Source organism: Corvus moneduloides, chromosome 26 (assembly GCF_009650955.1).
Source record: "Corvus moneduloides isolate bCorMon1 chromosome 26, bCorMon1.pri, whole genome shotgun sequence".
Lineage (NCBI taxonomy): Eukaryota > Metazoa > Chordata > Aves > Passeriformes > Corvidae > Corvus > Corvus moneduloides.
Genome location: NC_045501.1, coordinates 999,693 through 1,013,406, shown reverse-complemented (window position 1 = coordinate 1,013,406; position 13,714 = coordinate 999,693). Strand labels below are relative to the sequence as shown.

At 53.7% G+C, this 13,714-nt stretch overlaps 1 protein-coding gene across 1 annotated transcript; it reads right to left on the bottom strand.

Annotated features, from left to right (window-relative positions):
- Nucleotides 1–2,837: 2,837 nt before the first annotated feature.
- GIP (gastric inhibitory polypeptide) lies at nt 2,838–7,837 on the bottom strand. Its single transcript, XM_032134083.1, has 5 exons — nt 7,758–7,837; nt 6,461–6,607; nt 6,037–6,168; nt 3,376–3,468; nt 2,838–2,918 (listed from the first exon to the last, which is right to left on the bottom strand). Exons 1-5 carry the CDS (start codon nt 7,835–7,837, stop codon nt 2,909–2,911), a joined length of 462 nt encoding a protein of 153 aa, XP_031989974.1. The 3' UTR covers nt 2,838–2,908.
- Nucleotides 7,838–13,714: the final 5,877 nt, after the last annotated feature.

The following is a 13,714-nucleotide window of genomic DNA, read 5'->3' as shown; positions in this document are numbered from 1 at the left end:
AGGGGATAAAAGGGGTTCTGAGGGGATAAAAAGGGGTTCTGAGGGGATAAAGGGGGTTCTGAGGGGATAAAGGGGGGTTCTGAGGGGATAAAAGGGGTTCTGAGGGGATAAAGGGGGGTTCTGAGGGGATAAAGGGGAGCTGCGAGGGGATAAAGAGGGGTTATGAGGGGATAAAGGGGGTTCTGAGAGGATAAGGGGGGTTCTGAGGGGATAAAAGGGGTTCTGAGGGGATAAAGGGGGTTCTGAGGGGATAAAGGGGTGTTCTGAGGGGATAAAGGAGGGTTCTGAGAGGATAAAGGGGGGTTCTGAGGGGATAAAAGGGGTTCTGAGGGGATAAAGGGGGTTCTGAGGGGATAAAAGGGGTTCTGAGGGGATAAAGGGGAGCTGCGAGGGGATAAAGAGGGGTTATGAGGGGATAAAGGGGGTTCTGAGGGGATAAAGGGGGGTTCTGAGGGGATAAAGGGGGGTTCTGAGGGGATAAAGGGGGGTTCTGAGGGGATAAAAGGGGGTTCTGAGAGGATAAGGGGGGTTCTGAGGGGATAAAGGGGGGTTCTGAGGGGATAAAGGGGGGTTCTGGGGGGATAAAAAGGGGTTCTGAGGGGATAAAGGGGGGTTCTGAGGGGATAAAGGGGGGTTCTGGGGGGATAAAAAGGGGTTCTGAGGGGATAAAGGGGGGTTCTGAGGGGATAAAGGGGGGTTCTGGGGGGATAAAAAGGGGTTCTGGGGGGATAAAGGGGGGTTCTGAGAGGATAAGGGGGGTTTTGAGGGGATAAAGGGGGGTTCTGAGAGGATAAAGGGGGGTTCTGAGAGGATAAGGGGGGTTCTGAGGGGATAAAGGGGGTTCTGAGGGGATAAAGGGGGTTCTGAGGGGATAAAAAGGGGTTATGAGGGGATAAAGGGGGTTCTGAGAGGATAAGGGGGGTTCTGAGGGGATAAAGGGGGGTTCTGAGGGGATAAAAGGGGTTCTGAGGGGATAAAGGGGGTTCTGAGGGGATAAAGGGGGTTCTGAGGGGATAAAAGGGGTTCTGAGGGGATAAAGGGGGTTCTGAGGGGATAAAGGGGGTTCTGAGGGGATAAAGGGGGTTCTGAGGAGATAAAAGGGGTTCTGAGGGGATAAAGGGGGGTTCTGAGGGGATAAAAGGGGTTCTGAGGGGATAAAAGGGGTTCTGAGGGGATAAAGGGGGGTTCTGAGAGGATAAAGGGGGTTCTGAGGGGATAAAGGGGGTTCTGAGGGGATAAAAGGGGTTCTGAGGGGATAAAAGGGGTTCTGAGGGGATAAAGGGGGTTCTGAGGGGATAAAGGGGGGTTCTGAGGGGATAAAGGGGGGTTCTGAGGGGATAAAAGGGGTTCTGAGGGGATAAAAGGGGTTCTGAGGGGATAAAGGGGGGTTCTGAGAGGATAAAGGGGGGTTCTGAGGGGATAAAGGGGGGTTCTGAGGGGATAAAAGGGGTTCTGAGGGGATAAAAGGGGTTCTGAGGGGATAAAGGGGGTTCTGAGGGGATAAAGGGGGGTTCTGAGGGGATAAAGGGGGGTTCTGAGGGGATAAAAGGGGTTCTGAGGGGATAAAGGGGGTTCTGAGAGGATAAAAGGGGGTTCTGAGAGGATAAAAGGGGTTCTGAGGAGATAAAAGGGGGTTCTGAGAGGATAAAAGGGGTTCTGAGGGGATAAAGGGGGGTTCTGAGGGGGTAAAAAGGGGTTCTGAGAGGATAAAAGGGGTTCTGAGGGGATAAAGGGGGTTCTGAGGGGATAAAAAGGGGTTCTGAGGGGATAAAAGGGGGTTCTGAGGAGATAAAGGGGAGCTGCGAGGGGATAAAGAGGGGTTCTGAGGGGATAAAGGGGGTTCTGAGAGGATAAAGGGGGGTTCTGGGGGGATAAAGGGGGTTCTGAGGGGATAAAGGGGGGTTCTGAGGGGATAAAGGGGGTTCTGGAGAGATAAAAGGGGGTTCTGAGGGGATAAGGGGGGTTCTGAGTAGTCAGGGGGGCTCTGAGGGGATAAAAGGGGCTCTGAGGGGTCCAGGGGGGTTCTGAGGGAATCAAGTGGAGCTCGGGGAGGTTCTGAGGGGCTCAGAGGGGCCCTGAGGAGATCAAAGGGGGCTGTGAGGGGTCCGAGGGGGCTGTGAGGGGGGCTCTGAAGGGTCTGAGGGACTCTGAGGAGACCGAGGGGGCTCTGGGTGGTTTTGGGGGGCTCTGAGGGGCTCTGGGTGGTTTTGGGGGGCTCAGAGGGCTCTGGGTGGTTTCGGGGGGCTCAGAGGGGCTCTGGGTGGTTTTGGGGGGCTCAGAGGGGCTCTGGGTGGTTTCGGGGGGCTCTGAGGGGCTCTGGGTGGTTTCGGGGGGCTCAGAGGGGCTCTGGGTGGTTTCGGGGGCTCAGAGGGGCTCTGGGTGGTTTCGGGGGGCTCAGAGGGGCTCTGGGTGGTTTCGGGGGGCTCTGAGGGCTCTGGGTGGTTTTGGGGGGCTCAGAGGGGCTCTGGGTGGTTTTGGGGGGCTCAGAGGGGCTCTGGGTGGTTTCGGGGGGCTCTGAGGGGCTCAGAGGGTGGGGAAGGGCCAGGATGGAATTCCCGGAGCTGCCCCTGGATCCCTGGAATGTCCCAGGCCGGGCTGGAGCAGCCCGGGACAGTGGGAGGTGTCCCTGGATGGGCTCTAGAATCCCTTCCAGCCCATTCCACCATCCCAGGCCGTTTATTTGGGAATTCAGCCATGTTTAAAACCCCTTCCCCACATCAGCTTCCTCCAAAGCTCGTTTCAGCTTCGAATTAAAACTCTCTTTATTTCACGAGGAGAACGCTCCAGGGGCGTGGTGTGACCGGGGAAAATCATCCTCCTCCTCCTCCTCCTCCTCCTCTTCCTCCTCCTCTTCCTCCTCCTGCCGTGTCCGTGGGATGAGCAGGGAATTCCCAGGAGAGTCCTGGAGCTACGCCATCCTGGCAGGGCAGAAGTGGGAAAGAAAAGCAGAAATTCCTATCAATCCCTGGGGAATTGCCCTTAAAAATGGGATTTTATCCCTGTAGGAGATGGGACATCGTTTATTCCCTCCTGATTCCGGAGGCTTTGGGGATTTTGGCTCGGTTTTATCCCAGGAGCTGCAGGTTTTCCATTAAAAAGGAGGGAAAAGGCTTCTCCATCCCCCCTGCTCCGGGCAGGAATGGCTGGGAATTCGCCCTCTCCCGCTTTTGTTGTGGGAATGGCCTGAAATAAACTTGGAAAACCGCTCAAATCCCAGAATCCTGGGACGGTTTGGGTTGGAAAACCTTAAATCCCACCCAGTTCCACTCCCTGGCCTTGGAGACCTCCAGGGATGGGGCAGCCGCAGCTTCTCCGGGAATGTGATCCCAAAGAAGCCCTAAATTTGGGGGGATTTCTGGGATGCCGGGGACTCACGTGGCCCTGCAGAGCTCACTCGACATCAGCCATGCCACAAACTCCTGCTCCAGGAATTCCCTCAGGCCCTCGGAGCCTTCCAGAGCTGGAAAACTGGGAAAAGAATCCACAGAAAGGGAGAAGGGTGGGGAAAATCCCTGTGTTTGCCACCCCCTTCTCCCAGTCCCGAGTTCCCGGGGAGTTTTGTTGGGTTTCAGTGTCCCCCACTGGGATAAAGACCCCAAAAGCTTTCATCTCCTGGGGCAATGGGGGAATTCCTTGGATTTTGGCAATCCTGGGCTGGGATATTTTGAGGGCTTGGCCTCAAAATCCTCCTGGAACCACAAATCCGCTCCTTTCCCCCAGCCCAGACCCTCATGTTGGAACCTATTTTGGTGCAGAAGCTGCAAAACCCAACAAATACCCCCCAAATTCCATTAAAACCCCCCCAAACCAGCCCAAAGTCCATAAAAAAACCCCAAATCCCCCAAATTCCATAAAGAAAACCCCAAATCCCCCAAATTCCATTAAAACCCCCCCAAACCAGCCCAAATTCCATAAAAAAAACCCCAAATCCCCGAAATTCCATAAAAAAACCCCCAAATCCCCCAAATTCCATTAAAACCCCCCCAAACCAGCCCAAATTCCATAAAAAAAACCCCAAATCCCCGAAATTCCATAAAAAAACCCCCAAATCCCCCAAATTCCATTAAAAAACCCAAATCCCCCAAATTCCATAAAAAAACCCAACAAATACCCCCAAATTCCATTTTAAAAAGCCCAACCAGCCCAAATTCCATAAAAAACCCCAAAAATCCCCCAAATTCTGTAAAAAACACCCCAAAATACCCAAAATTCTGTAAAAACCCAACAAATACCCCCAATTCCATAAAAAACCCCAAATAGCCCAAATTCTGTAAAAAACACAACAAATACCCCCCAATTCCATAAAAACCCCAAAATAGCCCAAATTCTGTAAAAAACCCCAACAAATACCCCCCAACTCCATTAAAAAAAACCCCAAAATAGCCCAAATTCTGTACAAAACCTAACAAATTCCCCCAAATCCCACAAAAACCCCAACAAATCCCCCCAAATTCTATAAAAAAAACAACAAATCCCCCCCAAATTCTTTTAAAAACCCCCCAAACTCTGTACAAATCCCCCCAAATCCCCGTTCTGGGTGATGATCCCAGAACTCCCTGTGGTTAAAATTCCCGTTTGTTTCCCCCCACAGGACACTCGGGATTGGCCCTGGAAAAGTTTGGACACATTTTAAGTGATTTCCCCTCCTTTTCCCCCCGGTTCCAACAGTCGGGAGCAGCCAGCCGTGAGTTTTCCTAAAATCCCTTCACTCTGAAAACCAAAACGAACCCTCAGCCCTTTCCTGGGGGGTTTTTCCCAATCCACACCGGTTTTTCCTTGGGATTTGGGGTTAATTTGCTTTTTTTTGGGGGGGGGTTGGGAACATTTGGGGGCATGAACTGGGCTCAGGTCCCTGGATCGCCCTCATTTCCTGGGATTGGGATCTTTGGGAGGTGATTTCATCCCCAAACCTCCCCCCGCAGGGTGCTCACACCCTTTCATAACGCCACAGACAGCGTTTCATCACCACGTGGCATCATTAAGGTGATTACATCTTAAAAGTCTCTTCAGGTGATTAAAGCTTAAAAAAACAATTCAAATCTGTTCCCTCCCAGCGTTCAGGAACAAACTGGGAAATTCCTCCTGGATCTCCCGCCTTGTTCCACGCTTAAAGGAGGAATTTTTCCTGCTAAAACCAAGGAGAAAGGCAAAAAAAAAAAAAAAAATCATTTCTTTGACTTTGAAATGGAAGCCTGAACCAGCTTCGTTTGGCCTTTCGGTTTGGGGTTTGGTTCTTTTTTTTACCCCCTGAGGTTGATTTGCTCAAATCCAAACATTTTGGGGGAATTTCATCTCGTTTTCCAAAGGTTTTTCTTTCCAGGGGGTTTTTGGCCTCTCCATCCTGGTAATTTTGGGGTTTTGGAGGAGGCTCCAGCCCCGGCCAAAATCCCAGCTCTGACCTTATAAAAAAAAGCTTTGATAAACCCTTATCAAAAGGTTTGATCAGCCTGTCCCGATATTTGCACAAATTCCCAAATAATCCCCCTTTCCCCCCCCCCCCTTTCCCGTTCATATTCCGTCAGAAATTCCCAAATGAAAAAGGAGTTGTTGTTGGTTTTTTTATTCTTTGCTCTTTTCCTCGCTCACGACACAAAATCCCAGTCCCTGAAATTTTCCCTTTCACATCCAAACCCTCTCGTTTTCCAACGTTTTTTCCTCAAAATTTCCTCCGGCAATTTAAACACTTGGAGACCAAATTCTCTAAAAAACCCCAACAAATCCCCCAAATTCTCTAAAAAAAACCCCAACAAATCCCCCAAATTCTCTAAAAAAACCCCAACAAATCCCCCAAATTCTCTAAAAAACTTCAAAACCCCCCAAATTCTCTAAAAAAACGCCAAGTCCCCCGGATTCTCTAAAAAACCCCAATAAATCCCCCAAATTCTGTAAAAAAAACCCCAAAATTACCCCAAACTCTGTAAAAAAACCCCAACAAATCCCCCAAATTCTCTAAAAAAACCCAAAATCCCCCAAATCCTCTACAAACCCAACAAATCCCCTCGTCCCTGCATCCCGACTTTCTACCCCCGACCTCACCTCTGGTTTTCCTTGTTTTTCCAAAGCCAGGCCAGGAAATCTTTGGCTCCTTGAGCTCCCAAATCCAACTTTTCCCCATCCACCTCCGCTTTTTGGGGCTCGGCCTCCCTCTTGAACGGCTCCACGACGTTGCTGGAAAAGGAAAACCGGGAATAAAAAACCAAAAACCCTCCCAACTCATCCCAAAAAGCCACGAGAGGGTGCCAGAAGGTCGCTTTTCCACAAATCCCTTTCCACAAATCCCGGCTCCCTCCCGCTCCATCCCCGGCGCTTTGGGGCGCGGAGGGAGGGATGAGAAACTTCCACGCTTTGGGAAAAGACAAAAAAAAAAAAAAACAACCCAAAACCCCGCGGCGCTGCGAGGAAAACGCCCGAGCTGCTGGGAGCTTGGGAATGCCGGGATTTGGGAATTCCGGGCGCTCACTCGCTTTTCTTCTCCCTCCTGGCCAGCAGCCACTCCACGAAGTTCTTCTTGAGCACGTGGTCCATGGTCCGGCTGTAGTCGCTGGCCAGGGTGGCCTCGGAGTAGCGCCGCTGGACTGGTCTGGAACTGGGAATGGCCAGGCTGCCACTGGGACGGGAAAAGCGGGACACGGTGAGTGCCGATCCCACCGGGACACGGATCCCACCGGGACACGGTGAGTGCCGATCCCACCGGGACACGGATCCCACCGAGATTTGGTCACTCCCGATCCCACCGGGGTTTGGCCGCTCCCGATCCCACCGGGATTTGGCCGCTCCCGATCCCACCGGGATTTGGTCACTCCCGATCCCACCGGGGTTTGGCCGCTCCCGATCCCACCGGGGTTTGGCCGCTCCCGATCCCACCGGGATTTGGCCGCTCCCGATCCCACCGAGATTTGGCCGCTCCCGATCCCACCGGGATTTGGCCGCTCCCCATCCCACCGGGAGCACCCCCTGGAGCTGGGCTGTCCTGCGGTGCCCAGCCCGGTCCCAGCTCTCCCAGAGGTTTTTGGGGACCGGGCTCGTTCCAGCGCTGGGAAAAGGCTGGTGAATCCCTCATCCCTTTTTTAGTTCTTTTGGGGGTTTTTTGGCTGCTCCGGGGTTTTGCTGCCGGGCTGGAATTGTTTTCCCGGTTTATTTGGCACCATCCCTGCTCCCAAGGAAACCTTTCCCGGTGTCCCCGGGAGGCTCGGAGGGAGCGGCAGGGGACAAACGACCTCGGGACCTGAATCCCCAAAGGATTCCAGGGCTGATCCTTGCCTGGGATTGCAGCAGCTCCTGCTGCTCCGCCGCCGATTGTTTGGGATTTTGGGGAAGTTTTCCCGCAGGAGTCACGGGAGGAGAGGGCGAAGTCCTCATCCCAGCCCTGATTTATGGATCCGCTCGTGTTTCCAGGAGCTTCCAAGCCCCGGCTGCCCTCCGGCCCCACTCCTGGAGAGCTCATTCCTTGTTCCCAGACAAGCCCCTGACCCTGCGCGATCCCAGCGCGTTCCTGCTCACCCCGAGCCGTGGGATTTTAGGGAAAACATGGGAGCGCCTGGCTCTGGCTCGGGATTTGGGTTTGATCTCCCGTTATCAGCCGCTGTTATCAGCCGCTCATCGCTGTTCCCTGCCTGGCTCCGGGCCGGGATCTCCCCGGGCCTCGTGTTGTGTTCTCACCTCCTCACCCGCGGTGCCAATGGAAAGATTCCATGGAATCCGCCTCTGGAGGGGCGGGGAAGGGCTCCGAACACGGCGGGAGCTTCCCGAACACTCACCCCGGGATGTTCTCCTCCATGCACACCGCGCCCAGCGAGGCGAGCAGCAGCGGCAGCGCCCGCAAGGATCTCAGGGGCATTTTCCCGGATGGATTCTCCCTTGGGATAATCGGGATCTCCAGCGCCTGGAACACGCAGGGTTATCGGGATGTGAATCCAGGGGGATCGGGCACGCGGCTGGCAGTGCGTTCCCTCAATCCCTTCTCCACTCCACGGACCCTCTCCCGCCCTTCCCAAGCAAATCCTTCCCTCGATCCCAAAGCTCCTTCCCACCTTTCTCCTGCCGTGCTTCCCAAACTTTGATCGGCACCACCAAATTCCCGGCGGGAATGGCTTTTTGGCTTTTCCCCACCCTCACGGAGCTCTCAGGCTCCATGCAAGCCCCAGCCTGGGAATGGGAATGTCCTGTTGGAGCAGGGAATTCCGCAGGACAGATCCCAAAAATAATGAAAACCCCAATTCTCCCTCGTTTTCCTGCGCAGGGATTTGCCCAATCCCAAATCCTCTGCAGGAACAGTTCCCTTCCAAAACCCCACACCTACAAAGCGACACAGAATTCCTGGGTTTTCCTGGAATTTCTTACCTCGCACTGCAGAGCTCCCAGTGGATTCCCGGCGCTTCTGGAGCCCCGGAGCCCCTCAGGGGTGTTTTTATCCCTGCCCGATCGCAGTTCCAGAGGGTAAACAGGAAATCCAGCCCTGAGCTGGAGCAATTCCAGCCCTTTTAGGGCCGCTCCGTGCGCTCCATTGCCCCCCGGAGCCGGGAAATCGCCTCTGGAAAATATTGACATTAATGGCAATTAAACATTTCTGCATCGCCTCTCCGGGGGGATTCACGGAGCCGCTTCCAGTCGTAATTCCATGGAAAAACCGTCCTGAATTCCCATTTTTTGCCATGGAAAGGCCCCAACCTGCTCCTTCTGTTCCTGCAATCTTTGGATCCCGTTGCTTTTGGTTCTGACATCATCAAATCCAGGGATCTGCCAGCCCCGATTCCGGTATTTCTTCCCGAAAAAGGTGCTCTCCAAGAGAAAACTCGGGATGGAGAGGGGCAGATCCTGGTTTGGGATTGTCCAATCTGGTTTTGGGATCGCCAGATCCTCCTTGGGATTGCCACCAGGGATCCCAGCACATCTAGGATTCCTGGTGTTTACTGCAGCTCTGCTCCCATCATTCCCACAGGGATTGGTGCCCAGGGCTCGCTGTGATCCCGGAGCTCATTCCCATCCCGAGCATCCCGAATTCCAGGAGGTTATCCCAGTCCCAGCCCGGCTGTTCCCATTCCCGCACTCCCGGCTGGAGCAGGGATCTGTGGATGCGTCGAATCCTCGAGGTTTGTGCCGGCCCCACCGCTCCAGGGATTTCTGAGGGGAAAACCTGGGAATTCCATCTGGCAGGGCTGAGCAGGGAGCAATTCCCGGGTGGAATTGTGGCAATACCGGGAAAGGAGCGTTGGGGGTTTTGGTGTGGGACAGGGATCCGGGAATATCCAACCCCAGCAGAACTTGGATCCCAACAATCCCGAAATCCAGCGAGAAGACTCCGTGTCTCCTCCTGACATTTCCCCATTTCCCACTTTTTCCCTAAGAAGGGTTTTTTGTCTCTTTTGGGACAGGAGATCTGCTCCAAGCCCTGCTCCTGCTCCGGGAGCTGGGAGCGACCCCGATCCCTGCTCCATGGTTACCCCATTCCCAAGCCAGCCCTGGCACCGGGATTTTCCCGATAAGGCGAGGGGCGTTATCGGGCTCATTAAGGCTCTCAGGGACTAATTACCCTTCCCAGAACCACTTAACCGCCATTCCCTGATCCCGGGTCGTGCCAGAGGCTCCCGCAGCTCTCCGGCCCGGGAATATTGGCCCTGCCATAAATGAGCAGCCCCCGGTGAGCCCCGTTCCCGCTCCCGGCGCGGTTGCCGATGGAAAACGGGGAATATTTATCCCGATATCTTTATGGTGTGTGCGCTGCGGGCACTTCCCGCCCGCCCGGCTCCCGGATCCGCTCGCTCCAGGTGCAATTCCATTTGTTTTCCTCTCCTTAAGGGCCTCTGCGGGGTGGGAAGTTAATCGGGTGAGAGGAATATCCAGCATTAAACGCCGGCCCGGCGTTCCCGGTTATCCCAGGGCAGCTGCTCCCGGGGCTGCCCTTGGAAAAGCAGCAGCATTCCCAGATTTCCCGGCATATCTGGGACAAAGAGGCCCAGAAAGGTGGGATTGGCTCCCAAGGCAAGGCTCTGTGGGATTCCAGCGCTGGGAATGTCGCTGTGGGAATTCTGGAGGTGCTGCCGCTCTGTTCCCCCCGGGAAAACCAGGAATTATCCCAAATCATGATCCAAACCTCCCGGGAGAGGTTTTTTTTCCCTGAAGGGAAAATTCCAGATTTGTTTTGAGGTTCTGATCTGCCCTTTTCACTCCCAACCATCCCGAGGGCCTTTCAAGGCTCCAGAGGTTCCTACCCCAGGAATTCTGGAGCCGAAGGCTCGGAGCCTTCCCGGTTTCCAGCCCTTTGGGGAGGGAAAATCCCACAGCCACTGAAACTGGGAAGCGGGAAACCCGAGGAACAGGGAATTCTCCTTCCTGCTGGTTTCTCCTTTCCCGGATCCCTGTTGTTCTCCTGGCAGTGGGAATCCGTGGGGAAGTCACTGCCAGCACGAAAACCCCACAGGAGCACCTGGGGAGATTTCTTTGGATCATCCCTATAAATATCCCCAAATTCCAACTTCCAGATCCATGCTGCTTCCAGAGGTTGGGAGATGATCCAGGCTGGCTCGAGCATCAAAATTCCTGGTGCTTTACCTCGGGACAGCTGTTTTATGGGGAAAAATATCCCTTATTCCCACCGGGAGCAGAGATGGAGCCAGAACTCCCCAGCCACAGCCGCAGGGAATGAGCGATCCCGGCAATCCCAAGGATTTCCCAGCGGGACAGGGATCTCCCATTCCCGAGGGGCCGGCTCAGTATCCCGCAATGATTTCCATCTCCTGCCCTCCCAGCGCCCCTTTCCCGGCGGCTCCGGGGGGTTCCGGGCGAGGTTTGGGATTGGGAAGTGACCTCGGTGTTTTGGGAGCGACCCCAAACAGGGAAGGGCTTCCGTCCTCCCGGGATCCTGTTCTGGGCAGCAGGAACCAGGGAAAACTCGGAACGGGAGGCTGAGCCTCGCCTCAGCTCCAGGGATTGGGGAAACAGAGGCGGGAAAATGGGAGAATCCCGAGGGATTCCAGCACCAGCTCGGAATCCCCCGAATTCATCCTTGGGGGAGCCCGGATCTGCTGGAAAAATCCATGGATTTGAGACCGAGGGAATCTGGGACAACCCCCCCAGGCCGGCTTGGGAAGCGAGGTCAGGGGGAGTTCAGCTGTGCCAGGATCCATCCCACAGAGAATTCCCAACTCCTGGAGTTCAGCTCTGCCAGGATCCATCCCACAGAGAATTCCCAACTCCCAGAGTTCAGCTCTGCCAGGATCCATCCCATAGAGAATTCCCAACTCCTGGAGTTCAGCTCTGCCAGGATCCATCCCACAGAGAATTCCCAAATCTCGGAGATCAGCCCCAGCTGGATCCATCCCACAGAGAATTCCCAACTCCCAGAGTTCAGCTCTGCCAGGATCCATCCCACAGAGAATTCCCAACTCCTGGAGTTCAGCTCTGCCAGGATCCATCCCACAGAGAATTCCCAAATCTCGGAGATCAGCCCCAGCTGGATCCATCCCACAGAGAATTCCCAACTCCCGGAGTTCAGCTCTGCCAGGATCCATCCCACAGAGAATTCCCAAATCTCGGAGTTCAGCCCCAGCTGGATCCATCCCACAGAGAATTCCCAACTCCCAGAGTTCAGCTCTGCCAGGATCCATCCCACAGAGAATTCCCAAATCTCGGAGTTCAGCTCTGCCAGGATCCATCCCACAGAGAATTCCCAACTTTGAGGGAAAGAATTCCCAGTAAAAGGGATTTTCCCAACACCGGCCGTGCTGATCGGGAATTCCCTCTCCTCACTTTTAGAGTTTATCCCTTTCCAAGGAAAATGAGGGAAAACCCCTCCCAAAAAAGGGAACAATTCCCATGGTGGGGGGGAAATTGAAATGATCCAAGGTGGCTTTTTTTGGTCAGAATTCGAGGATTTCTCTGGGACTTCCCAAATTTCCAGTGGGGAATTGGTGTCCCAGGAAATCTGGGAAGCAGCTCCAGACCCAGAGCCCAAGGAATGGGGATGAGAGGAAGCCAGAGGTGGTTTGGTTGTGGTTTTTCCCTTGGGAAGAGATCCCAGGATTTTTTTTAGGACTGGGATTTTTCAGGATGGGGCTGCTTGGGAAGGCAAGGCTGCTTTTTATGGGAAGCACCAAAATTTTTGGGAAGGGGCAGATCCTGGAGGAAATTCCAGGTTTGATGGGGAAGGAGCAGATCCTGGAGGAAATTCCAGGTTCAACCATTCCCATCCTCCTGAATTCCCAATCCCGAGGGATCGGAGGGCTCTTCCCACCCCTGAGCCAGAGCTCCGGAATTCCAGTGCTGGGATAACGCTCCAAACACCCAGAGATTCCCAAGGATCCCTTCCCAACCTTAATTTTGTTTTAAGGAAAAATTTGTCCTTCCGAGGAATTCTGCTCCCGGAATTTATTCCTGTTTTTCCCTCCTTTATGGGCTTTGGATTTTCCCAAACACTCCCAGCCCTTTTTTCTCACCTCACAATTCATAAAGATTTTTTTAAACTTCCCAAAAATGAAGATTTTTTTTTTTTCTCCCCCCAGGAAAAGTTTCTGGGATTTCTTCGATATTGCCCAAAATAAAGACTGGAATTAAAAAACAATTAGACCCCAAAAAATCCAATGAAAGAGAGACTGAAATGATAAGGGCAGGAAAGATAATAAAAAATGAGAAATAAATGTTAAATATATAAATAAATTAGAAATAAATGATGGGGGAAAAAAAAGAACAAAATCTGCTCCTTTTCACACCAAATCTGCCTTAAAAATAATTTCAATTTTAGACTTTTTGTTTTGCCTGAAATCCACAAGGCTTCAGCAGGATGCAGGAATTCCACGGGTTTGGATCAAATCCCCGTTTTTGGGGCAAATCTCAGCTGCTTTTTTCAGCCCCAAATTCCTCCCTTCAGGAATTCCCCCCAGCTCCAAAGCGGCACCAAAACCTCTCCGGAGCTGGGGAGAAATTGGAAAAATTCCTACCTCATTCCCAGATTTCAATCCTTAAAAAAAAAACCCATCCCAACTTCTGCTCCAAATCAGCTTTTCCTGGGATAAATCGGAAGCAGCTCGGTTCTGGGGGGAGGATGGGGCAGCAAAATTCACGAATACCCCGAAATTTAACTCAAAATCCACCCCAAAATTTCACTTCCCGGGGGGGTTTTGAAACCAAAACCTGAGCGAGGAAAATCCCGGGGCAGCAGGAAAGGCCCGGGGGGGTCTCCCAGCGCCAGACTTGTTGCTCAGCCTGGAATTGCCTCTGGAATTCCGCTGCAGAGGCTGGAAATCCTCGGGATCAGCCGGGGCTGGGGAGGGGGGAGCGTTTCCCTCTCGGGGTGGGGATTTTGGGGTGGGGGCAGCGCTGCCCTGCCTGCTTCCATCCCCGCCGCTCGCATTCCCGGAATTCCTGGCATCTGGAATGCTGCGCGAGGGGAAGGAGGGTGGCTGATGACAGCCCTGCTGCTCTCCGATCCCGAGCGAAGATTTCCCTCTTTGTTTGGGGGGGGGGTTTTCCCCCCTTTTTTGCGGTTTTTTCCCTTCATTTCTCAGGGCTCTGCTCCTTCTGCTGCGAACCAATCCCAACCCCAACCCCAGATTCCTGCCAGGAATCAGGGATGGATCCCGAGCTGCAAACGGATCATTTATTCCCCCTCTGCTCTTGGGGGGGTCCCTGCTGGGTTTTCCACCCGGGAAAAGCTCAGAATTCCCTTTTCGGGCAGGGAATTTCCTCCCCCTCCCCCGCGATCCCATCGCTGCCTTCTCCT